Below are 26,841 nucleotides of genomic sequence, written 5' to 3'. Positions count from 1 at the left end.
TCCTAATTTTGCTTGCCTCGTTTTGCTTAGACGTAATAAAGACGCTGCTAATTAATTAATTAACTGATAATACCACGCAGCTATCCAACCATGGGGAAGTAACACGGCAACAGTTTCTTCGGACGTTTATTTTGCTCCCAGGGAAATAATGCCAGTCATTACTGCAGCGCAAACAAAAAAGTTCCTCGGCGGCCATGGATGACGTCACTGCAGCGAACGTGTTAAGGGAGTATAAGGAGAACGCATTAGTGGTATTGCTGTATTATTCAACATATTTTAAGCGACGAAATGAAAGGGCGCTGAAAGAAAGTGATATCTCGTTGTGCTGTGGCCGCCCCGAGTAGAATAGGAATGTATTGTGACAGCCAACGCAGCGGACGAGGAGGTTCATTACCCAACTGAAAATTGTCTACTGTAATGGACTGGATACTCGGTTTATTGTTCCTGAAATCTAGAATAAATCCGATATTAATTCGACGTTTACATTTGTTTCGTTTCGTTTAGATCCTCGTCCGGAATTCTGTTCAGTTTAAAAGTAAATAAGTTTAATAGATACAAAATTAATTTCTGATCCTAATGTATACGGGTCAAATTGATAATCAACTTTTCTACAGTCTGTTAAAAATGATTGAAAACCATCGACGCGTTCGTTATTTTCGCGACCTCATATTTCCACCTAAAAACCGAAAATCCTATAAAATCCTAAAAATTGAAAATCGTCCACGTTTAATTCGTCGCACGGCAATTAAATTCCCATTCGCGGTTCCCGGATCGCAAATACAAATGGGTGGAAAAAAAAACGGGTCCCCGATGGTTCCGACGCAGGAAGGGACCAGCTAATTGTAAAACGGTACCTAATTAATGCTGTGTACGGAATCATCGAAAATTCTGCAACGTTCGATCAATAACGAAACGCGGCACCGTGCGGTCGCACCCCGCAAAAATCGAACGTCCGCATTGGCAAATAATATCCGGCCGAATAAATCCACGCCCTTTCAAATAATGCTGGTATTCATAACATTTAGAGTGGCACGGATTATTGCGTTATTGGCATCGGCCTGGCTGGTACGGACACTTAAACGTCGTCCGTGCGCAGTAAACGGGCGAGTGTGTGTGTGTATATTCCACGCGTGAGTTATCATCGGGGCGATATCTGTAATTGTTTCGTGTAATTTTACCCCGGCATTTACACGGCGCCATTTCCAACGGTACGAACACTTAGCTGCCGAGCGTGGAACACTCTCTGACGGAAGCTGCACCTACGACTCGAGTACTTTCAGGGTTTTAACGGTCCTGCAGTAACGGCAAAGCGATTACGTCGTCGACAGTCCTGAGTACCTCGCATGTCTTCGACTGCGATTTCGCGCTTGCGAAAACTGCTACTTTCTGCACGGAAGGGATTCGCAGACGTTCCACTCTGCGGGGAGGGGTGAGGGGGGGGGGAGAGTAAACTACGTTTACGTAAACTATGATATCGTCCAGAGGGGGGTAAGATTGATCAGTTCTGGGTTAAGGAGAACACCATCGATCGGGACGAATCGGATGCTGGGGTTTGGGAAACCTTTTTTGGTGATATTGAGTGCTTCGTATACAGGTTGTTTGCGCTATTGCTAACCAGCGTTTTTCTCGTGAATATTAGGTTGGTGTACATGATAGTTTTAATTCAATCAGTATTTAATCAAAATAATTTCCACATAATTCTATTTTCCTTCAGATACTGTTCAAAGTGTGAACTTCGAGCGGATGTTTGCGCTATTTATAGTAAATATTTAGTATCGTCAAAAAACAATGCCAAATATCAGCATTACTTTTTCTATCTAAAAGGTACCCCTACATTCAATCCGAGCCAGTCAATATTTGGGTATTTCATACTTGGAGACTATGTAATCCAGAAAGTGCAGATTTGAATACATGAATATGTACACTTTGATGTATGTATTGTAAAATTTGTATCGAACAATATTGGAAAATGGCGTGGCACCCGTTCCACTGTACCTCATTCGAGTATGTTTGGATAACTAACCATTACTGCTACACAGAATTGATTCATCTGAAATCAAACAGAAGCAGTGATTTCTGTTTCGTAAAGGGTGTTACTGTACTGCAGCTTGGCTGTTTACAAATATGTTAAAGTCAACAAAAAACTTAATATCTTCAATCTAAAGGCAAGAGAACACATTTGATAATTAAGAATTATATTTGGACATTGACAGTTTTTATTTCGAAGTATATGTCCGACAAATTTAAAGTTATTTCTGTCAGTAGCTTCTGAGATTTCGAGATGGAAATCTCTTGTCAAAATAATATTCTAAGGAAAAGCTGATGCGATGCCATATATAGAAATGTTTCTATAACAATTTCACAAGATATATTTCGAAAGGTGTATATGGTGCATATACGGTATATGTATATATTCATGTATTCAAAGGTGAACTTTCTGCATCGCATAGTTTTCATGCTAAAAATTCACAAATATTGCCCTGTTTTTTGTGGGTCAGAGTAGTTACACTCCTTAAGAGGAACGTTGTACCAAGAGTAAGTAGAGCAGAGGTGGGGAACTTTTTGGCGTTGGAGGACTGCGAGCCACTTCACGGAATCCTCATAAAGCTGCAAACTTCATGTGCAGTCAATTTTGGCAAAATTATAGAGATACTTACCTAAATTTAAACTATCAAAGTATACATCGATGATTTCTCGTAGAATATTATTCAATCTAACATATCTCATTTCCTACTCAGATAAATATTTATTTCTATTAATACTTCACCTTCAGAATTAATTTGTTTCCTTAATGAAAACTCCTGTCACTAATTTCTGAGCGACCTGGTGACCAACATGTTGAATAATTTAACTCATGGATCACAATCTTCTCTCGCCTCCTTCGAAATAGAATTCTTCTAAATAGAATTGCGCTAGTTTCAGGCCACAACCTGGCAGACTTTCTATTTTCTACCAATTCCTGCAGAGAACAAAAAATAGAACCAGTTCTACTGTCTGGGATTGCGGAAAAAGGAAATCGAGTGTATACATTATTAGCCGCATATGTCCATAAATTTCTGAGAAAAGAGAGGTTAAAATTCGGGAAATTCCGGTTGGTAGGTATAGCGCTATGTAGTAACCGCACTGTTTCAACTAGAGCGGTCGTGGCGTAATGGAATCGCAGCTGCGTGCTAACTTTATGACCCGAGTTCAAATCCTGCTGGAACCAATTTATTTCCCGAAGCAAAACACGTACACTTATCATGGGTGTTTGTCAAGTTACAATTAAGGTAAGTGTGTACCAGTTGTTGACCATTTAAGGGAACATTCATGAGAATTGAGAGCAGGAATGAACACGTTCCCATGAATGTTCCCTTAAATGGTCAACAACTATGAATCTCACCTCAAAGATTTATACGTCTTGTTTAGTTCTTGGTCGCGTTAAATTTACACAACTCCGTCCCAATTGCTCCATCATTCAGCGAGGTTACACATTTATTAGGCGTGTAACGCGCAATTCTTTAGAATTTACCACGAAAACTATAAAATGTTACGCAATCTTTTTATCGAATCGTGAGTTTTTAAGAATTACTCAGATACTATGAAAGCGACAAATACGAATTCGTGTCATTAAATGACTTCGATATTCATACCAACCTGGCGATTTAAATATAATCTTCGTACAAAATTATAACGAGTCGAGATACTCGAACTCGTTTCTCAGAAAATGACGGACTAACGTTTTTTAAAATTCTAAAGCTTCCAAATAATCGTCTTCGCGAGCCAGGAATCCCTAAACATCTGAAAATCGTTTTCCCAAGATCGGAGAATGGAAACTCGTTAAAAAGTCTTCGGACTTCTCTGGACAAGAGTTTCAAGTACGTCGAGTGGTGGTGGCGTATAAAAGTTTTTCTTTTACACTTGGTTTACCCAAAGGGGAGCAAGTCGATGATAGATAACGATTCCCTCGGCTCTTGGAACACCTGTCTGCCTAACGAATGGCAACGGCTCCGCCCTTTACCTACGAAGATCTTACGGGAAACGCTGTATTTGGGATCGAGTCGAAGAAACGTCGCGTAAGCTTGAGGTGCTTCGGAGATAAGGTTTTATGGAGCGCTCAAGAACTGGGAGCTTGAAGGAGCATCGCGTGGACCTTGGGGACAGAAATATCCAAGCTACACTTTACCCTCTCGAGCATGGAGAATTATTGTTGCGGCGCAGAATCGTGATTCGATGCCGAGGCGATTCCTCTCGCGATTTGCCGTCGCTTTTGCGATAATATCCCGAGAGCTCGGTGAAGGATGATGTCGCGGTCTGGTGTTTTACATGAATCCGATTTACACGCGTCGCGAGGAGACTGAATATATTTAAATAATATCGAACCTATACACGGAGTGTTTTATAGCGTGTATGAAACGAATGGGCCAAGGAATGGATGCTACACGAGCTACCCATTTGTTAAAGAATCGTTTGTTCGAGAAGTATGGGATTCCTCGGCTGAAATGTGCCGGTGCACCAGTCATGCATACATCATAGATTTTTCTCCAATGCTTCGTTTAATTTATTTACATTACACTTCAACAGAAATATGTACATTGTGGTGGCTGACGAGTGAATAATAGAAACACGAATTATATGGTATTAACCCTTTGCACTCGAGAGGTGACTCTCAGTCACCATTAGGTTTCACGCAGCAAATCTACAATATTTAATGTCCCTTTAGGTCTGGGTTAGGTCTCGGTTAAGTCTTGGTTAGGTCTCTTACATAATTTATTTACATTAATTATGTATCGAGTAGGGACAATAACATGCTATGAATAAATGTAGCGTTTGCAGGTATTCTTTGTACAGGTATTTGTTACGAATTTTTATAATTTCGACGTCCCTTTGGAGCTTGTAATAATTCTAGGATGCAATATATTTTTTATAATTTGACATCAGAACAACAAATACTAGCAATTTTTTTACTTTTTCGCTTTTACAAACACCATATAAGTCTTCTTTGCTCTATCTAAATCATTATAAATGATTGATATGATTAGCCTAACAAGTACAAGGCAAAAAGCAAAAAGCATAAATAGTACACGAAACAGAAAACAGTGACATTTTCATCAGTCCCACGCATCTTCAGCGATATTAGGTTTTACATCAAGTTTATCGTGCGACATTACGCGACGTTTGCAACTGCTTATCGTCCTTTAGAAAATACTACGTTGCGCCATCTTGCGCTCATTGCGTGTCTAGCATTAATTGTTAGAATGACCCATGATCAGACCCATGAACACGAGGCGTACAGCTGTCCAATGAGTCCAGTTTATGGTGTCGCCTGTGTCGCGGTCAGCTACATAGGCAATTTACGTTTCTGCCTGGCAGTCCCTTACCGGGGGCGACGTTGAGCGTATTTCACCCTGGAAAGTTACTGAACGTCCAGGTGAAGAGGGTCACGACCAGGGGTGTCACATATTAACAAGTGTGTAAAGTAGGACAATTCTGTCGCTGGGAGACCAATACCCTATACGCGTACACGTGTTTGTGTAAATTGTACAAGAACAGCTTCGACTATATAAAAATAAATAGAGAGTAACGGTTCTGTTTTAATAATAAGCAGTGAAATGACAACGGATGAATTAACTCTATGTATCGAGTCAACTTCAAACTTACAATTGGCCTATAATAATAAAAATTACCTTCTGCTTACAACGAGAATTTGATCAATTAATATGAATTAATATTGTGTATAAGGAAAAAGAGCTTTATGAATGAATTCCAATCTTGGAAATTGGACTATAGGAAATTGGAATCGTAAACTATAGAAAGGCGTGGGATTGTTTTACAGCGAAATCCTCATAGGGCACTGTTACGAAAACACCTGGCATACGATGTACGATCAATTCAAATACACAATCGCACGTATCGAATATTCAAATTTTCCGACGAGTGCGGGTGCCACGTTGCCGCCAGTAAAAAGCTTAAAGTAGGACATTTTATCAAAAAAGTAGGACGTAGGACACAAACATGTGATTGTAGGACTGTCGTACCGAAAGTAGGACACGTGGCAGCCCTGGCCACGTCGCAAGGCCTCGCGACTTCGACAAGAATTCGTAAATTATCCCATAACTTTTGTACATATTTTACGTATCACTGATTTTAATAATTTAGCATGTTGGTAGCAATGGATTCTAATATTTTAATCCTGGGACACCACAAGTCATCATTTTGTTACATAAAAGAAATAATATAAATAAACGTCAAGTTTACTCTACCTTTGTAGAATAGAATTAATTTCAACGCCGAATATTTACTACAAAAATAATATCGGGGAAGTGAATAGGCTTCGCAGAACGAATTCCCAAATTAAGTTAACTTCTGATGATTAATCGAGGATTGTTTACCAAAGCTTTTCTCGGTGGTACCTCAAAGATCGCGTTTTTGGAGTTGTGCCACTTTAAAAACACACGGACGATTTGCTGCAATGAATGCAGATGGGAGGAAACGGAAGGTGGAGGATCTGATAAATGAGAAGAGTGGAAAAGAAACAGTCGAGTGGATGGGAGAAGTCGAGAGAGAAGGAGAGAGAAGAAAAGAGAAGAATATCAGAGAAACAAGTAGATTTAATTAATATAACAGCTCCGTGTAACAATTCGTTGGACCGTAATGAATTGGGTTGGCTGTAAGGAGCAAAAAACAGGAGTGGGGTGGACGTTTATTGTCGTAAATCGTTTGAAAGTTTCGGTGTTTGTTCTTGGACCTTTTAAGAAGCAAGTACCTTTTTCATTGTATCAAAATCAATTACGTACCTACGTTATTTAACGATCCTTTCCAGGAAGAGGACAACACGTACTAGTAACTAAGGTCATATATTATTACTCGTGCAATTCCAGAGAATACAACACTACACGTGCACTGTATCTTGCATACTTAGGTGAACAAAAGGTCTAACAAGTTCAAGCAATTTCCTGATTGCACAGGTCCCGATACAAAAGTAAAAGAAACAATTATCGGGACACGTAGTATTGCGACTTATCTCTCGAGAGTCACAGAACAATACTATGCCAATTGCTAATGCCGTTTTATGGCCAACACAATTCTTTGCGAATCGAGTAATTTGTAAACTTGGCCCTTGTTATTTACAGTTACCTGGGCAATTAATAAACCTAGCTTTAATGAAGTATATAGCGACTTTCCTAAACCTGAAATGAACTAACATCAAAAAATTTATAAACTAGATCCTTTTTCTATGCAGTTACTCAAGCAGTAACTAAATTCATCTACCTGTAATCAATTCCTTTATCAAAAACTGAACGTTTAGTCGAATTCATTTACTGAACCTGCAATAAACTGACGTCAAAAATTCTTCTTCATAAACGAAGTAATTGGTAAACTAGGTCCTCTTCCTGTGCAGTTACTCAAGCAGTAAATAAATTCATCTACCTATAATCAATTCCTTTATCAAAAACTGAATGTTTAGTCGAATTCATTTACTGAACCTGCAAATAAACTGACGTCAAAAACTCTTCTTCATAAACGAAGTAATTGGTAAACTAGGTCCTCTTCCTATGCAGTTACTCAAGCAGTAAATAAATCCATTTATCTATAACCAATTATTTGATAAAAAACTGAACATTTAGTCGAATCCATTTGCTGAACCTGGAATAAACTGACGTCGAAAACTCTTCTTCATAAACGAAGTAATTGGTAAACTAGGTCCTCTTCCTATGCAGTTAGTCAGGCAGTAAATAAATTCATCTACCTATAATCCATTCCTTTATCAAAAACTGAACGTTTAGCCGAGTCCATTGTCCGTGCCTGGCGATAAATTAACGTCAAAAGCGGCCGGGCCGCGCGATCCTCGACTTCACGCCCCAACAATCGCAAGGAACCAGGAGAATCACGAGATGGTGTCGCGCGGGCTCGACCATCGATTAACAAACGCTTCCAGTCGATCGTAATCCCGCTAATTCCCGGCCCCGAGCCGATATCCTTTTAGCCGTATCTCGGCCAATCGTTCCACGCTCGATGAATCGATTTGCCAACGCGTTTCCGTTCAGACGGCGCGAATTGGATTGGCAATCAGTGCGCGCCGACCCGGTATCGCGTGCACCGGGGACGTGCGCGACCAATCAAAGCCCACCCTCCCAGGACACTCGATCTTCCGGACAAAAGGATCCTTGAGGGATGCAAAATATCGAGCGCCACAGCGCCAGGCGTCGACACCCGGCCGCGCCGCCTCCAGCTCGCCGCGAAACGAGCATAATCAGACGTCATCGTGGCTGCGTCTGCCCTCGACGCATTTTTCGTAGCCGCCGCACCCCGTCCCTCGGCTTGAATTATTCACCCTCGGTCGCGACTACATTAATTTTAGGCAGCGATGCACAAGTTTTTTCGCTAGCCGGTCAGCGAAATTGAAGTAGCACCTCCTGCGAGGCGAATTTTAGTCCTGGAACGGGGGCGGGATAATATATTCTTATTTAATATATCAGATTTAACGCGTTCGTCGCCGTGTGTGGTCAGCGAGTCTTTTTATTGAAGGACTTGTGGGATTATTTTTGAAGACGAGATGGTAGAGAAAATAAATTTTAAATTGATTACAGAAATAACAGACGTTCACGGAGTTTCCAATTCCCTCGAAAAAAAGTTTCAACCTCCTAGAAATGATCATGGGTTAGATAATATACTCCTATTTGTAGTAATAAATTAGACGACAGGGCTTTTTACCAAGGAACGAATCTTCAATGATCGAATTTTCAATACTTTTCCCCAATTTAATATGTAAAAATGGTATCACCACTTGTAGGCTGAGTTTCGTATGCAGACGTCGCTTTTATCGAATTCTTTTCATTAATGAAATTCCGTTAAATCTATGCGAGAAATGCCGATAAACGTTATTAGGGTATTATAGGAAAATCGACGTGACGAAATAATCTGGCAGGGAATTTTTCCTTTATTATCCATTACAGTGTAATAAATCGTTATTTATAATATAATTTGATACCAGTGCACAGAAGCGTTATCTAATAAATACAATGACATATATTTTCGAAGAATTATTAAAGTACCTTACCTTCTCTCGCAGGAAGCAAGAAAATAGTAAGGAAAACTATGGAAATATAAAGGATTCTGATGAATGAAAATTATTGTAATCCCCTTCATTTTCATAATTTCACTTGTAACAATATTTTTAGTACACTTGTTTATTAATAATATCAATTCACTCTTATTTCTTTAGACTTGAAATCTCTCTATTCTAAAACAATAACGTTTAAATAATTACACTTTAAATTTACACGCACAATTGAATCGTCGTTTTATTAATTCAATTCCAATATAAGCTGAAGCGATCGATCTTCCTTTCTCGTAAGCCTAATAAGCCTAGAAATATTATTAATTTTCCCATTAGAGCCGAGAAGAATTCTCCCAGGCACTTTCCTCACTTCGTTACTTTAAACAGTTTAAACTCCTTTCTCTTTCTACCTTTAGTCGCTCCTCGAGCAACTTCTCTATTCCTGAATAATTCTCTGATCCCTCTGACATTAACAATCATTTTATCGATTCTCTCTCGACTGCGACTACCCTGCCGAGGTTATTAATACCCTTGCTTTTACACCAGTCCATTATTCCCGATTCCGCAGCTTCAACCTTTCAACTGTTTCCTCTTGGCAATCTCCTCGATATCGTCAAAAACGTCAAGCTTACTTCCTCTAATCCCAGCGATATCTCAAGCCGCGTGGCTCTCCGCTGCTTTCCTTTTTGCCTTCACTCCCTCCACCGCATTTTTAACTTTTCCATTTCTTCCGGTATCTTTCTCTCAGCTCGGAAACACACTCTATACTCTATCCTATCCTCAAAACAACTAATGCTTCTTGCTTTAACTCGCCCCGTCCTATTTCTCAAGCTCCCTTCCCTTTCAAAACTTCCATGAAAGCTCTTTTTTTCGCAGCCGCAGAGGTTTATTAACTTCATGGATATTGCGACGGTCTCCCAAGCCGGGTTTCGCAGCGGTCATGGTATAGTAGAACCTTGATTATTGCAGGGAAACGGTCACTATGGTCCCTGCCACCAATTACTTCCGCCTCTCCAACTTCCACCCATCGCTAAGCGGCCATTCATTCCATATATCAAACCATTGTAATAAACGAGGATCTCGTGCAACAATCGAACCTCTACTGTACTAGAATTGCTTTACCACACATTTCTGATACCGTGTTTTTAAGCTTTTCATTAGCTCGCTTGATATCTGTATTATTTCTGTACGCTTTTTGAAAGCCATTGACACGATTGATCGCACCTGTTGATGGTTGAATTATTCAATGTTGGATTTCCATCGGATTATTTTCTCAATTTTTTATATTCAGTGGTTCTGCACTTGAAATTGTTGGCTAAATGATTAGAGATATTTAGGAGAATAGAAGGAGAAATATTAATGTTAAATAACAGATGTATCTTTAGCATTTTTATATTGATAGAAGAATTCTTCAGAGAAATTCTAAAACGTAGCTTCCTCTTCTGAAAAAATCCTCTTCTGAAAAAATCTGCCTTTTTCCAAGAGTCTAATAATTTCATCGGCTATTATATGATCCTTCTTATCTCTCAAGGATCCCTTCTTGATCCTCTTTTACTTAACGGTTCGCCAATCTAACGTAATTACATTCAGGTGTAGGTATATATATATATATATATATGCTAATGAGACTTGGTCGATTAATCCCCTATTTCATGGCATGCTCGTATACAATCCCTCTTAAGCTGATCGTGGACATTTTTTAAAATTCACGAGCACTCAATAACTCAATAACTCAATTAACTCGATCGTTAAGTGGTTCGTGAATCTATTAGTAATCAAGAAATTATTTATTTTTCGGAAGGTACAATAAAATTCATAAAATGTTCGGGCTTCCGATGCTAACTCCGTGAAATCTGCTAAGTCTGAAATTATATATGACTTTCGTATGCTTCCCTGGTGGCGCAATTTACATGCTTTGCAACTTAATCCCTCCAAATCCTCTTTGTTGGCTGTCGGCTCTTCCTCTCTTCTGCGTAACTTATCTTCCTTCGCTACCACAATTGATTTCGCTCACTTTACGCTGCGTTCTCTAATCCTGATCCAACATTGAAACTTTTTTCGTGTTTCATGTTTGCTACGTTGTTCTTTCCGATTTTCACATATTACATATTTTTTCGGGATAGGTTACGTTAACTCGCTGTGTACACACGTTTAATCAACCTTTAGTTGTTCCCCTCGTTGATTACTGAATCGTAATCGATAACCCTTGTGGGCTAAAGATGTCTAAAATCTTGTCTTTCCTCTCGATTATCGTCTCTTAATCACAGTAACCAAAACTCGTGTCCTTGTTTCCCCACTGCCTCCTTAAGATTGATCGTGCGACTCCCTCTACTTCAATAGAGATCCATCTCTGTTGCCTTGTTTACGAGATCCATCATTCTAGGACTCCTACATATATTTATTTAATTTACTTCCATCCAATTTATACTCACTTATCACGGTTTGTCTAAATCTCTCTTTGCTCGAATATCTGACGTATCCTTTACTTAACTTTACGCCTTTCATTAAATTAGAAACGTTCTTTAGATTACTTTACTTGTATTACACGTATCGCTCAAATTTTTACTCCAACTCTTACCCTAACCTGTATCACCGTAACCTGTATCCGTTTTACTTTCAAGTTAAGTTAAATTCAGTTGTTTAACTAACTTTAACTAAGTTAGACGAAGATTAGAGTTGCGTTGTGAAATGCTCTCCCAATTAACGTGGCTCGACTACTGTGTATATTTGGTTTGTACTTTTTGCTCTTCCTTGCTGTGTACTCTAGTTTGTCACGATGCAACAAGCACGTCGAATAAATAAATTATCCTCGTTAACGTTCCTGGGAATGGTGTTTCCCGTCCAGATTACTGTTCGACGATGGGGAGAACGAGTCGGAGAGAAAGGGTGCTAAAGGGAGCAGACGGTTAGCCGATGTAATACGGTGTTTATGGCCGATTTCAATGCGAGATATCGTTCATAAATTTCAGGGATGGGAGGTAGTCGCTCGAAGGTAAACAGAAGGGGTCTGAAGCGTCCCGTGATTAATTTTACATCTGTGTACCATGGACATCTTTTCCGTGTGTAAAAATACTTAACCCTTGAGTGGACGCGATGGGGGCTTAGCAGACCCCCCACTGGGATACTTTATGTTGCCTGGCATACAGAGTGTGCTAATATTGATGGTCCTAATTTTAGGTACATCCATTGCTCGTCACAATAGGGAAGAAAGTGTTAGCAAACATGGGATTAGAAACCAACAGTTTTTAATTTGCGAGGAAAAATCTTCTTCCATCGTGTAGTATGCAATTTAACTACAGCTGGGTTTTATATACGTTTATTTGACGAAGTATATGTTTTTAATTAAATATAAAAAGGTCCATTTTCGAATGACCTGTATGGAACATAGTTTAGTCTTCACTTTATGCAATACTATCTGAATGCTCATTCTATAAAATTCAAAATTTTTCATAGATAGCCAACTGGATTATCCAGTGTTATACTATTTTCATTGAAAATATTATTGATATATAAAAATAGAAACAGGAATCCCTTGTTACTAGTGCTCTCGAGGTATATAAAAAAAAAATCGATATCTCAGTCAGCATCGAATCCGTGACAAATCTGTGTGAAACAGAAAACTTTTCAAATTTCATTTGCAGTAACTTTTGTCATGTAGAATTTTGCTGTAGAAGCACCGACGAACGAGGTATCGTACATTTTATGATCTACGCCCTACATCAAAATACATCATTTTATTCTTTGAAACAGAAGTTATTTGTCGGTGACGTCCTGTGTCGTCAAAAGTAGGAATACAAATTACTCGGTTCAGTTACGAATAACGGTAATATTTTTGATGAAATGTTTTAGAAACGAATAACTGGGAATGCGATATAAAAGTACGATTCGATATGATACGATTTTTTCCTTCCCGGGCAACGCACGAAAGTAACTTTAATATGGGTCAGAGTTCAATTGGAGTTCGCTGTTAACGGTTAATTACTTTGCACGGAAAATGTCGGGTACAAAAATAGATTTTACTGATATCCCGAATTTAAAAAGTGAAGCAATATTACTTGTCTACTTTCATGAAGGTCTTCTTTTTGAAATTACTTTGCTGACAGTCAACGTCCATTTCAAATTCCCGCATCAACCAGATGAAAATATGCTATCGAGCACTCACGTACTCTGTCGTTTGGTTTAACGATGCAGAATGCACTTTATTATTCTCGGTACGTGACACGCGGTAGGAATGTATTAATCTTTTTATCGTTAAAGTATTCAGTGGCAGGATCTGTTTCGGTAGTTAATTAAGTTCACAGTTTATTTTTATCGGTTATATCTATGCTTGTCAAAGATTTTACACTGTCCAGAGAAGTCAAAAAGTTAATATACACGGTGAAGTTAATTTGGACTCAAATACACGGTATAAAGTTATTTAGATATGGGTGAGTTTAATAGAAATTTGTTGTCGCAAATTGCGATACGAACGGTGATATAACGTCTTCTGTGACACAATAGGATGCCAATGGTGTTTATTACTATCAGAATTAACCCTGTTATCGCCTGTTACTGTATTAGCTATTGGTTACCATCGAACAAGCGTCGAGGTTTGGTTTAATTGATGTTAGGTTTATAGCAGCCTTTGTCTATGCCTAGCTTCAAACTCGTTGTGCAACAACGCTTTGGCATAACGCGTACACTTCGTTGTGCTTACGCAATAAACCAATTATGGCAACAACAATAGGAATAAACACCATTTATGCTCGTTGCTATCGAGCATCTATTAATTATACTGTAACGTTTTGGTATTTCTTCGATAAATTTATTTTACTGAAATGTCATAATTCTAATTTAAAAAATTAAAGGGCAATTAAATCGCGTGGAAAAGTAAATGAAAAAACTAAACCTGAAATTTTTACAAAATTAAATATTGGAATAACGAGTTAGTTATATAAACAACTAACAGTTTCTATAACATATGATAAAATGGAAATACTAGAATGAACCAATTTACAAAAATTAAGTGATGAACAAATCAAATTATAAACAAGACCTAAATTCATGATTTTATCAATTATAAAAGATGCAATTAGAATAGTAACAATATGGCGCAATATTTTAACGAAAAGTACACGTTTATTTTATAAATCTGGATATGATAATATAGTAAATTCTAAATGTTATAACTCCCGACGTATACAAATGATTAAATGTAATAGTATTTATAAACGTTTCTCCAATCTACACAATTCCCAATAATTATCCGTTTTAACGTGGGTTGGGTTACTTGATTTCACTTAATTATTTATAATCAATGCTACGTGCATAATATATACTGCTTGGTTGGCACAGTAACCGTAAGTAAATCGAAGGATAACAACATTGCAATCGCAAATAAATAATTACTTTACGTTTTGACTTTTCGTTCCAGGGTCGTCTTTAGAACCTGTAACTGTGAGAGTTGAGTTGATTACAATAACGAATAAACAAAATGGATCGAGAATAATATATAAAAAATTTTATTCGACAATTAATTAAACGAAACTCACGTACAATCGTCGTCACAGATCTCAAATACAGTACTGGATATATTTATTGTATCACCAACAACCCCATTTAATGTACACAGTTCTCGCAGTTATAGGTGTGATAGGTAAATTAGTCGATATTCAAATGCGCTAGCCTAGATACCAAGTTAGTTATATACTTTTGCTTATAATCACGCAATGATACTTTCCCAGTATTGCTAGGTGAAGTGTAACTGATAACTAGACTGCGAATATTTATGGAAATACGTATTTTCACGGATAGAGAAAAAGAATTGAAATTTAAATGAAAGTATGTCTTATCTTCTAAACGGGAAAATGTGTATTGCATATTATTGTTGATATTACACAAGTTTACTTTATTTCAATAAATTTATTTGTAAAATTTAAAGAGTAAAAACGTAAAATATAATTTTCGAAATCCATCCACAAGCTTCATGATAAGAATAATTATGTTTTCTTAATTATTCAATTCAGTGAATTTCATTTATATGTTAATTTAACATATTGAATAGCAACATTTACAGAGCCAGAACGTAAAGTATTAATTCGTAAATACATCCACAATGGTCTATGAAGCAGTTCAATTCGTTCGAACGATAAGAGCAGTATCTGTCGATAATTTCTAACTGCGCTTTCTGTGGGGACAGGCGGACAACTACTGGGACAGAAAAAACATCTGTAACTCGGAAACAAGGCCAGGTAGGACAAACGTTTGTGTAAACTTTTTTATCACTTTCGTACGCTGAATACACTTCTGAAGTTACGCCTATATTTCATGAAACGCCCCTCTGTAATCCTGTGCTATAAATAACGGTCTTACTTATTTTAGACACCGTGCAAATTAGATTAATGGTGCATAGGAGTCTACAAAGCCGTAAATTGTGGTATTCTTTCAGAGCGTACGCAAGCTGTGGTTTGCGAAATGATATCGTTTATTAGCATCGCACACTTCGAAAAACGTTTGACAAACATATTTCTACACATTGAACGCCCAGAAATATTAATATAAATATATTCGTAAGTATCGTAGGCTAAATTTCATTTCGATCATTTCTCGGTCATTTGCAAAAATTAAAAAATAATAAGACAATACAATGGAAAATAGTTTCAACAAAAATACTTGAAGGACGATGACTATAAAGTACATAAAAAATGATGGAGAAATAATAGAGAAATATTTACAGACAATCTGTCTTAACAAAATGACACAAATAAGCACTGGAAAATTGAAAAGTAGGTAATTCAAATCTCCATGGGCAAAATTGTGTTATTTATGGGTTTTCACACACCATCCAATACCATTCTTGTTATTGGGTTAGCATTTATCCCATAATTGCTGTTGAGGGTGATTTATGAAGTTCATGTTACCGTTGTCACCGTGTAAGCTGAATTACTGTTGTGTCTTGTTATTATTTTAGGTCCTTAAGGGTCACTTGGCGTCCCAGCCCAATAAATCCATCCATCTCTATATCTAGAGATTTATTGTTCCCAGTACTGTAACGGAAAAATAGGTTCGCCAGAGCTTATACGAACTGCGATTTTTCATTTAAAGCTGTTAAAGGATTCTCTGTATAATTCGTGCATTTTTAACAAATTTTAGTCCAGCAGTGCTGTTCATTCAAACATTATTTTTAATTAATAGAAATTGAAATGAATGGATCAACATTGGCAGGAAAGCGTGTTAAACATTATTTAAATATTCCGTTTACGTGTTGGCTAATTAGGCCATGGCCTCTAGAACACATGAATATTAATTTTAATAGGTCTCTGAAAGTACAGGTCTCTATGAGAAAATTTTTTTTCGAAAGAACCTAACTAATTTTGTTTACGATTATTTTTTGAGAACCAACACACACTCTACACAATGTAAGAATCTTGTTTTTTCTAATTTTCCTTCAGCTTTCTTTACGTTTTCATTTGAAACGAACACACGCATCTGTCTACATTCTTTCACAAATTAATTTAGGAATCACTTTTCACATTTCGACAATGAGAAACCAATCGTAACAATTTCCACCGATAATTTCATAAAACGATACGTCGAAACCCCAAACAAAGTATAATACGTAACAGGGTGTTTCGCGTTGCAAACCGATCGTCCTGTAATTTACTATTAAACGCGACACCGTGATCAACAAAGTCCAAATCGCAGGCCAATTTACAGAACTCGAACCCGAGTCGAGATAGGGTGGGATCGCAACTCGATTTAAACTAATCACGAATTGATAAAGTTACGAGTTTAATTGCTACGTAATCAAAATATGCTTCTTGCCCCTCCTGTCTCGCTCGCGCGCGCGCGCGCCCCCTGTCGGTGCCCCAGAAGCCTCCGTGATTATGGTTAATACGCTTATCGTGCGTTCGAGCGCAAGGGGAACCAGAGCTCGTGCATGGAATATTAACTGAGAATAATTACGAGTAAACGGGAACGCTGTTTCGCTGGGCTGCGTTGCGCAATCGGTTGAAATCGCTCTCTCGAACCCAAAAGGAGGGGGTGAAATTAAAAAAAAAAAATAGAGAGAGAGAGAGAGAGAGAGAGAGAGAGAGAGAGAGAGAGAGAGATCGCAAATTCTCGTGGAGAGGCGGGTGAAAGTGGAAATAAATTTCTTGGAAACAAAAAGAGGACTTCTGACGTATATTTCCCAGAAGACTCGACGTCGGTCGATGCGGAAAGCCGAGCCTCGGCAGGGGCGCGCTTTTCCATCCCGCTTTATTAGAACGACACGTACGAGCGTTCGATGTAATTTTACGACGTCATCGGTCACTAAACTCAGACATAAATCTGGATTTTCAGACACCCCGCCCTCGCCGGCCCCTCGCAACGTCCCCCGAAGATCGCTTTTCTTCGCGTCCCCTTGCGGGACTAACACGATTTTCTGTCTTACCAGTTCATCAAACATTTACGTTCGACTACTTCCCATCGCGCGGTTCCAAGATCCGAGCTTTTCATGGATATCGTACCATTTTCGTTTAATCGAGCGCGGCTCGGGGAGTAATTATTAGTTTAGAAACCGTTTTTATTCTTGCTTAGTTTATGGACATTTTAATATCGATTTTGGAAAACGTTTTATGTGTACATTTTTGGTTTTGAAATATGAATGTATATCAATTTGTCGAGTGTATCTGGAATTTAGCATGAATTATTTTAAATAGAATCCACTTGATATAATTAACATCGTTGTTTCAGTAAGAGCAATTGTAACTTTGAATTCACTGAAAGCAATGACAAAGCAATGAAAAATTCTTTTGTAATTCTTTTGCTCTTTTGCATTAAAGAAGAAGAAATCAATAAGATTTTGCTGAATCTTTTTCTACCAATTACGAGTTGAATATAGCTCGAAAATTCCGGGAAGTTCCCGTTCAAATAGTTCCACAGAGGCACGATGAGTATCATTTAAAATTTCATATTATTAATCCCCGTATTGCGGGAGTTGGTGAAGTTTAAGTTAAGTCATCTCACTGCGCGCGGTTCAAGAAAATTGCGCGGTTGGCAAAGTTTTAATATGTAAGAGCAAGTAAAGAGAACTGCGGGAAATATGTGGAGAGTGATTTATTTCGTCGACAACTCGATTTCTTTGGGAATAAATACATTACTCTCCGTACGTTTCCCGCGATCTCCTTGACTTCTCTTACATATTAACGTAGCTTACATGGCTTGAAGGATTCCTCTCCACTGTATTACAATAATTATTAATATCGGTGCAGAAGCTTGTGAAAGCAAAATAAATTGATGTCACTACTCGCAGTCCAACTCGAGCAGATTTCTATGTTTTTAATTCCATGTTTCCTTCAAACATTCTAGTTGTTATTTTATTATTTTCCATTCACCAAAACACTATTTTCTTTTACATATGAATATATTACTGTTCATTCCATATTTAAGTTAGTGTATTAGCGATTAATACAGTTATAGTTGGTTTTAGAGCAATTGATATGGAATCTAAAAAGGAAAACAAACATAAATTACTAATGACAGTATGTAGAGTACCGGAGATATTTACTGTATCATCTATAAATCTATTTAATGTCCATAGTTGTCGTGGCTATATGATTAGTAATTTAATCGATACTTCTATGCTACATGTGTAGTAGGATGTACATAGCCTAGATATCAAACTTTATACTGTTACTCGACAATCACGTGATAATACTTTGCAAGTACATATAATACTAATAACAGAGGAAGACTCGACAAAGGATTTTATATCTACAAATTTTAATAAATTTAAATATATTTGAAATATTAACATTAGAGACTTTCTTCTCTTAATTTGTTTTATTAATTTAAATTACATAATTTTTATATTACTTTCTCATTTCGTGTGTCTACGAGTACCACGAGTATTATTTATGAATGTATAAATTTACATAATGAAAGTCTCAACTATGTTCCCTGGGTGAATGCAGTCTTAATTAAAGAATCGTAGGTTTGTCTCTTTGGCGATGGCGCAAGAGCTCCTAAATTTTGATTATTTTCTTTTCAGAACTCATTCTGAACATAAACGAAACGAACAATGAAAAAAGCAGACAAATGCAAGGCACATTTTCGTAGTCGGCACAAAGAGACCTTTTCAACAACGTATTAATACATATAGGTGCTTCATTTCGATAAACGGTTCACAAATAACCAGCAAGCATAGCGTCTAAAATGCGCAATGTTTTCTGGGACACCCTATTACAGTGCTTTCTAACTTTTTTTTTATCCACGAACTCCTTTTGACATTTTGGAGAAACTAACGAACCTCTTTCTCTAGACAACGTTTGCTAACAATAGGTGAATAAATCTTTTTCAGAAACTGGTCTAAATATTTTGAGAAACAATGTGAACGTGCTAATAATTGATGCGATCACCTAATGATCGACACTTCACGCACTTTTATAATAGTGAAATATCAACACTTTCGACTTTGTAAATAAAGTCGAAATATATCTAAATATATTTTCGTATCTATGGCTTATTTCTATAGATCTATATTTATATCGACAGGTTTACGACTTCTCGAGGAATATTCTTGGATATATTGCTTCGCCTCAATATTAAAAGAAGTTGATTGAATCTTCTGAGTTCTGGAGACGAATGTAAGTATTAATTCATTGATTCTCTTTTTCTTATCAATTATTCCTCGCGATGATGAGACGTGATAAATTCAGTTCAAGATTGTCTGAATCAGAGCCACTTAATCGAATCGCACGAATCTAAACGTTATCCGTAATTGACAGAAGTGTCGATTACTCACGTTCAATAGTCGTTTCCAAATACAGGTAGTTTAATCGAGCAACTCGGTATTTTTAAGTTTATCGATTCATCCCCTCGAGAACGATGAAAATATTCGTTGAAGTTAAACGATAGAGATATATTATTTTCGACTCATTTTTTACCGAGGACGACAGGAAATTCAGTCGTAAACGTTGCACGAAGTATATTAAATATTCCGTTCGGCTCGCAAAAACTAAAAATGTTTCACCTTCAAAGAAATATTTGCAGAGGGAACAATATGCGCATTGAATTTATTCAAATATTCGCTAGGTTGCTTTGTTAGAGTATTCGTGTTTAGAGTATCCATTATAGATGATAGAAATATATCCAAGTCTTTTGTAACTGTAACTTTGAACGCGTTTTATTTTACCGATTATTGGAAACTACATAATCAAATATTTATTGTGATATTTATTTTTGTAACTTCACCGAAATTCAAGTATTTTATGCAAATTCATTTTATTTGACATTTAACTTACCATATTAATCTTTTTAGTTCTTCAGTAAAAAGCACTGTCACCCATATATAGATTCCGTTAATATTGTTTAGTTACGAAATTAAAAATTCTATTCCTAATATTTCTCGTTGTAGAATCGAAAACATTATTCGAAACATTTTTCGTTGTGGAATCTGTAATATACGACCGACAGTGGAAATGCATTTAGTCTATTATTTCACGAGGTGACGTCAGGAAATGCACGCATTGATTTGCATATTACGGAGAGTAGGTTAAACGAGAAGAAAAATGGATGTCGATAAACGAAATAAAATTGTAATTTAAAAGTTTAAGGACAGTTCTATTAGTCGTGCTCGTTTGTAGGAAACATACGATGTCTCTCAACGAAGGAAATGAGTGCGATAAAAATCAATTGAGAAGGTGAAAATCGTTCCAGGAGACCATTAAGATTCATTATTAGGTGAGTTTTATGCGCCGTTTACGTGCAAAGTATTCAGTATACGACAAGGACATTACACCTTATTCGTAGAAAATTTTCTTGTTTTTATTTTTGGTACAGCAAAGGTACGAATGGAATACCTTCGTTCGAATCAAAAATTGTCTATTGTATAGTTGCTACCTGACAAACGATATCATGTTTAGACGATATCTTTCTACCACCTGTCCTGCAAGATAACTGACCTAACTTCTCAAGAAGAATAACCACGTACTGCATGAGGTTCAATATACTGCAATATTTGCTATGAAGTTTATATAGCACTGCCACCTACAATGGGTTCTAGTGTGTTTTGTTTTTTTATTCCTGGTCGATATAATAAATTACGTGATGCCTGAGACTGTTTCATATTCTCATGAAAGTAACAAGCACTTCATATTCTCGAATTTCAAATAACTCGCTTCGAAGTTCCAGTTTTAATTCCTGTGACATTTAGTTAATTAAAATTTTTAGTGCAAATACACATGGCAACGCTAGACGCGGTCCGAAAAACCTCATCTTTTAAAGCTCTCTTCTCATTCTCTCATCATTTTACAGTATAACGTACACTGTCCCTCAAAATTATGTTGATATTTTCTTAATTCTAGTAACTATCTAAAAAAGTTACGAAATCTAACGAAATCATCCAAATGAAATCAAACGAAATTTTATGTATTCCATTTTCTCCCAAAATCAAAATATATTTGATCAATAATTCATTACATATTACAAGTAATTATATCTTTAGGCTATTTTATACTTTATTGTTCACGTTTTAATATCATTCCACAACCTTTTTTAATAATTACCATGAGTGTTTTCGAAACCTTTCGACGATAAAAGAATATAATCCAGGGTAAACACATACATTTCTAGTTATTTCACGAATTTAAATAATCAAACTACCCAACGAAGCTATTGTTCACCAAACTTGGTACAACATTTTCCACTTAAAACCACGTAAGGACAACTTATATACACAGATTCGTTAAAAATGGTAAGTGTTCACATACTTTTGACCGGCAGTGTACGTATCCGCGACTGTCTACTTAAAAATTGAAAAGTCGAGAGTCGGGGGGTCGAGGGATCATCGGTCCGGAGCGGTCAGACTAGAAAAAGGGTTGCAGACTCCGCAACCAGCCGCGGTGGGAAGACGGTAACTTCGTTAACCAATTGGCCGCGATACAAGTCAAGACACTCGGATCCTCTCCCGCATCCGTGGAAGCGATTTTCCGTAAGTGGTGGTCGCCTGAACGCCGAAATCTCCATTCTAGGGTAACTACGTCGGTTGGTTAATCACCGTGCGGTATAATCAGCGGCCTGGCGCCGCGATTATGTTACGGCTGTAAAGTGCATAATGCATCGCGTCGATGCAGAAATTGTTTTCGGCGTTGCGCATCCGAATGCGCGGCCGGCCGCGTAGTTGATATCAATTAAGAGCGTGCCCCTCCGCGAAAGGGGCGACGACAGACCAGGGGGGGGGGCTTGGAAGGGAGGGAGGGAAGGGTAGACGGGGGTTTCGACCAGAATCGGTGCGCCAGGATTCGGTAAATTATTTAACAAAATTACCGTAGCGCACGTTAGTTGCGCTAATGGCATCGGTTTGCGCTCCGTCGAAAGTTCTACGAGTGTCGTTTAGTTCGCGGTTTGGCAGGGTCCCGTGTGTATTTTACCGTCTCCCGCATGGAAACGCTCGATAACAGCGGCCCTGGTACCCCGACGAATGGGAAGTCTTTACAAAGCGACTGACACGGATAATGAACGACTCGATTGACAACACGTTGATGCCTACTTTGCACCTCGAAACGTTTACCCGTAACCTGCCACGCGGGATCGATAGGAAAATAGTCGTACTGCATCGGCGGTGCATATACTAAAATTGGAACGACACAGAGAAGATTAGCGTGGTCCCTGCGCGAGGATGACACGCAAAACCGTGGAGCGTTTCACATTTCTACGAAAAACGACCTACGAAATACGAACGGTATTATACATATGGGTGACAAGGATTTTCACTGAGGAATAAATAAATTAATGAAAGTAAGGCGTCGAAGAAAATTAATTTGGATAGGATTGGTGAATTCTAAAGAGGTCGGAAAAATAAGCACTAAATTTTAGCCTCGTAACAATTTTCACGGTTATTAGTCTGCCAGTCAATGTGATAAAGAAAACTTTGTACCTACGCTAAGAAGATTTATCAGTGTAATGACTATTGTAAATGGTTTCACACTTAAGCCCTAAATGCCCTCGGTTTCAAATTTAATACCGGATTTTTAAATCGAATTGAAAAAACTTCAGCCGTCAAAATTGTTCAAATAATAAATGCATTGATATCTTTTCAAATTTAATTAGGAAAATCAGGCTTATAAGGGTTAAAATAAAAGGAAAGAAAAGGAAAAAGGAAATAGTCGCGCACCGGCGAAGTTAATTAATCCCTACGGTCGCTCCGCTGTTCGACTAAATCATCCAATGGTACGATCACGGATGGAGAACCCACGATCTTGGTTATTCGATAAATCCTCGCCACGAGATCGGCTCTTACACGGTGGGGTATCCTGAGACCTCTCCGACGGAAAGGAGAAATTATCGGCAAAGGGATAAGGGCTCCGGGCAGCCCCCCGGTTATCGAAAGGGAATGGTGTCCTGGGAGATGATTGCGATAAAACATGTCGCGGTTGGCGATCCGTGACTTAACGTAGCCTCGATTGAATCAGCAGAAAGTTGCACGGCCGAGGGAGAGAGTAATTGCCACGCTCGCGGCGTGCACCCAACAAGTATTTCCACGGGAGTTATATAAGCTGCGAAATTGATGTCTCGTTCCACCGAGATCTCGGTAATTGCATCGGATATCGCGCTGCGAGCTGTTTAAGCGCGGAACCTTTATCTCTACACTTTTGATAGCCGCGAACCACCGTAAACGGGTCGTGGGGATAAAACTGAATAGCGTCGGGGAGTCGTTTCGAACGATATAATTAAGTCTCGAAAGTTCGTAGTCGAAACGTGCCGCGGGATCGAAACAAGGGCGACTCTCCGGTGTTGGTTACCTCGAGCGTCGTGAACGGACATGGAGAACCCTATCGGAGGAGTTCGAAAAAGGTAACCGTATCATCGCGAAACAACGAGAGAGAGATGAAATCGATAGACACGTCCCTGAACGACGTCAGTGCGAAGATGAGAGAACACGCTACCCTACAGTTTCATCCCCCTCGCGTCCATCGATGACAGAATCATCGAGTCGACACGGTGACCCGGCAAGGACGGAGAAAAGAACCGACGAATAAGTGAACGGGGGAAAATATTAGCTTGGCAAGAAATTAATGTCGGTTTTCGAACTTTCGAACGTTGACGCTTGGTGTTGGAATAACAGCTCACTTTATTCCATTTACGTTCCAATATCGTCTTACAGTGCAGATGTCGCGCTGCATGTTGATAGGTATGCTTTTCTTTTTTTACTGTTAATTTGTGCTCACCTTCGAGTTATTTACTTCGCAATGCATACTAAGTTCGTGTAATATTCATATGTGAATATAAACTGGGTCATAAAGCTGCAACTGCGGTGCATTCGGAGAAGAATGCGTAAATGAACGCGCGATCCAGAGTTGGCTCAAAAAATTTGGAAGTCGAAGATGATCTCGGACACCCTTCTCTCGTCGACGACGACCAATTGAAGGTACTGGTCGAAGCTGATCCACGAACAACGGTTCGACAACTCGCACAGGAGTCGGGTGTCTGGCAGCCAACAATTATTGACCACCTGAGACAGCTAGGGAAGTCAAAGAAGCTCGAAAAATGGGTGCCGCGTGAGAAAACCGACATTATTTTCCTAACAACCTGATACAATACCGATGGCGCGGCAAACAAGGCCAGCGATACGGCCCTGGACCGGGGGTCCAGAGGCAGTAAACCCCCTCCCCCACTGTTGGTGAAATATCATCCCACCCAGCAGTCCTCCTTTTTCCGTCCAGCGTATCTGGATCCACGGTATCGATCGCGAATCGTCAGCGATCAGCTGGAACTCCCGACGTCGGAACGCTCCGAAATCGGAGTCGTATGGATCCAACGGATTCGAACGCGTGGAAATTCACGTACGCACAGTTACACCCCAAAATCTGATCGATCCATCCGCGGTACAAGTATCCACAGCCCCGCCTCCCCCGTGCCTCCCTTTTGTCACGTCACTAGCATCCCCCGCAGGTCTTCATCGTAGAAAAGCGAGTCGACGGTCAGCCGCGGAGCACGCGAGTCTCGCTCCGAACGGTTACCGAAAATCCACCGGTTTCACGCCTTAGCCGTTGGAAAACCAGTCACCACGTATACACACGTCCCGTGCACTTTCCCGCGGGACGATAGATCGATGAACGATCATCCCCCGACAGCCGCACGCGGCAGGTGGGAAACATATGTCCGCGCGGCGGATTCGATTGGTCTTACCGGTGATGCCTAGGAGAATCCAGCACACGAGGCACAAGACGTAGTAGTTGACGTAAGAGGATCTCCTCATGATGACGAAGACGTTGACGACGACGACGACGACGACGACGGGAACGACGACGCGGTTGCCTTCGACGGAATGTCCACTGACATCTCAGAGAGAGGGACGAGCACACCGAGAGCACGGTGCACCTTCTCACTCCCGGTCCACCGTCATCACGTTGTTCACCCTCCTTTTTGGCACGGTGCTACCAGACCTCGTGCATAGCACCTCTCTCACACCGGAGTGTCCCCTACCTCGCCACCTGCTGTCGCGCACGTTTCAATCGGAGACACACCACCCGATTCAGGTGTCGGTCACTGGTCACATTATCCTCCCTTTCGGCGATGACAACTTTTATCTTTCTCTCGGTCCCGTTCACCGAGTACTACGTGTCTCGGGAACGTTCCTCCGCGACGTGCGCCGCGCGTTACCAACGGCGTGGTGTCTCGGCCACTATCCCTGACGACTGACAGCTACCGTCCACGCAAAGGAAAAAAAAAAACACCGGACGCGTATGCAACACCGCGACCAAGTTCACCAAAAGGGGTTCCACAGCGACGTCGCGTGGTTTTGGCCCCTGTCCACCCGACGGATACCTTCGACGCGGCTAACTACGACCGAGTTTTGCGTACGGGTCGTCTGCGGTTCGTCGTCCCGGGCGAAGCTCTGAAACCGCCGGGCCTCCAGTGGCACTGCCCGCGCCCGCCCGGGGATTCCGCGCAGGCGTGCTCTTTCTCCTCTACTCTGCCGATCAGTCAGCCTCCTCCTTCCTCCAGGCAGCCGTGCTCTCGCTCCGTCTTTCTCCCGTTCTTACCCCTTTCTCCGTCTCGGTCTTCTTCCACGATTACTACTACTACCCGCTCCTACTACTACCCCTGTCGCACCCGTTGTCGGTGTCGTTGTCGTTGTCGTCGTCACCACTACCCTCCAACGCTGCTGCTGCTTCTGCTGCTGCTGCTGCTGCTGCTGGATGCTCACGGTGTTACTACCACCGACGTCGCGGTTGCTGCTGCTGCTGCTGCCGTTGGTTGCTTTAGCGTCTTGTACGAGGCGTCTCTTGCTCTTTCAACCCGCGACGTCTTTCGACCACATCCCCTGTACAAATTTTACGCTTTCTTACGATGTTAACCTTCGTGTCCCCTGTCCGGGTTTCGTGGCTGGATAGCTCCTCGCGAACGCGACAGACCCAAAGGCATCTTGTTGGTCTTCATCTATTATAAATAACTTCGTCGTACACGCGACAAAGCCCCATCCGTGTACCAACGTTCGGCCGAGCTTCGATGGAGAGGGCTTTCCGCGATTGGTACGTTGGCTGAAATAGACATTTTTGTAGACGTAGTGTATTTGTAACCATTGCTACAAATCTTTTGGTATTGAACGGCCATCCGAAGAAGTTAGCAACGGAGCACGCTGTCTTTGTGTTTGATACGTTACGTTTTGCTTTGACTGGAAGTCATGGAGTTCGTAAACGTAAACGTACAGAACCGTTCGATCTCGATCGAATATAATGGGAAAAACCACGACGGACATACAGAAGATTCTCTGTTTGGTTGTTTTTGAAAGTGGAAAACATCGAAGCATCGCTCCTAGAATATTATTAAGTATATTA

At 39.7% G+C, this 26,841-nt stretch overlaps 1 protein-coding gene, 1 long non-coding RNA gene and 1 other non-coding gene across 5 annotated transcripts in view; 2 read left to right on the top strand and 1 right to left on the bottom strand.

Moving 5' to 3' along the window:
* LOC128875713 (uncharacterized) overlaps window positions 1–22,973 on the top strand; it is a 48,305-nt gene extending 25,332 nt beyond the window's left edge. Inside the window, exons 2-5 of one of the 3 annotated variants that reach the window (XR_008456870.1) lie at window positions 19,556–19,647; window positions 20,418–20,550; window positions 20,647–20,743; window positions 20,843–22,973. This is a non-coding gene — a long non-coding RNA (uncharacterized LOC128875713). Of the gene's footprint in view, window positions 1–80; window positions 478–19,555; window positions 19,648–20,417; window positions 20,551–20,646; window positions 20,744–20,842 lie in introns of those variants that run through there. The other 2 variants (XR_008456871.1, XR_008456869.1) reach the window with 2 other exon arrangements.
* The window catches only part of LOC128875712 (zwei Ig domain protein zig-8-like), a 54,159-nt gene extending 28,274 nt beyond the window's left edge, over window positions 1–25,885 (bottom strand). Inside the window, exon 1 of the mRNA XM_054121541.1 lies at window positions 25,190–25,885. Coding sequence (XP_053977516.1) covers window positions 25,190–25,259 — 70 coding nt within the window. The 5' untranslated portion in view covers window positions 25,260–25,885. The remainder of the gene's footprint in view (window positions 1–25,189) is intronic.
* Window positions 22,609–22,714, top strand: LOC128876050 (U6 spliceosomal RNA). The gene has a single exon (XR_008456943.1). It is a non-coding gene; the product is annotated as a U6 spliceosomal RNA (small nuclear RNA).
* Window positions 25,886–26,841: the final 956 nt, after the last annotated feature.

This window comes from Hylaeus volcanicus, chromosome 4, assembly GCF_026283585.1.
Source record: "Hylaeus volcanicus isolate JK05 chromosome 4, UHH_iyHylVolc1.0_haploid, whole genome shotgun sequence".
NCBI lineage: Eukaryota > Metazoa > Arthropoda > Insecta > Hymenoptera > Colletidae > Hylaeus > Hylaeus volcanicus.
The sequence above is the reverse complement of the archived record's forward strand: the minus strand, read 5'-3'. Positions and strand labels throughout refer to the sequence as shown.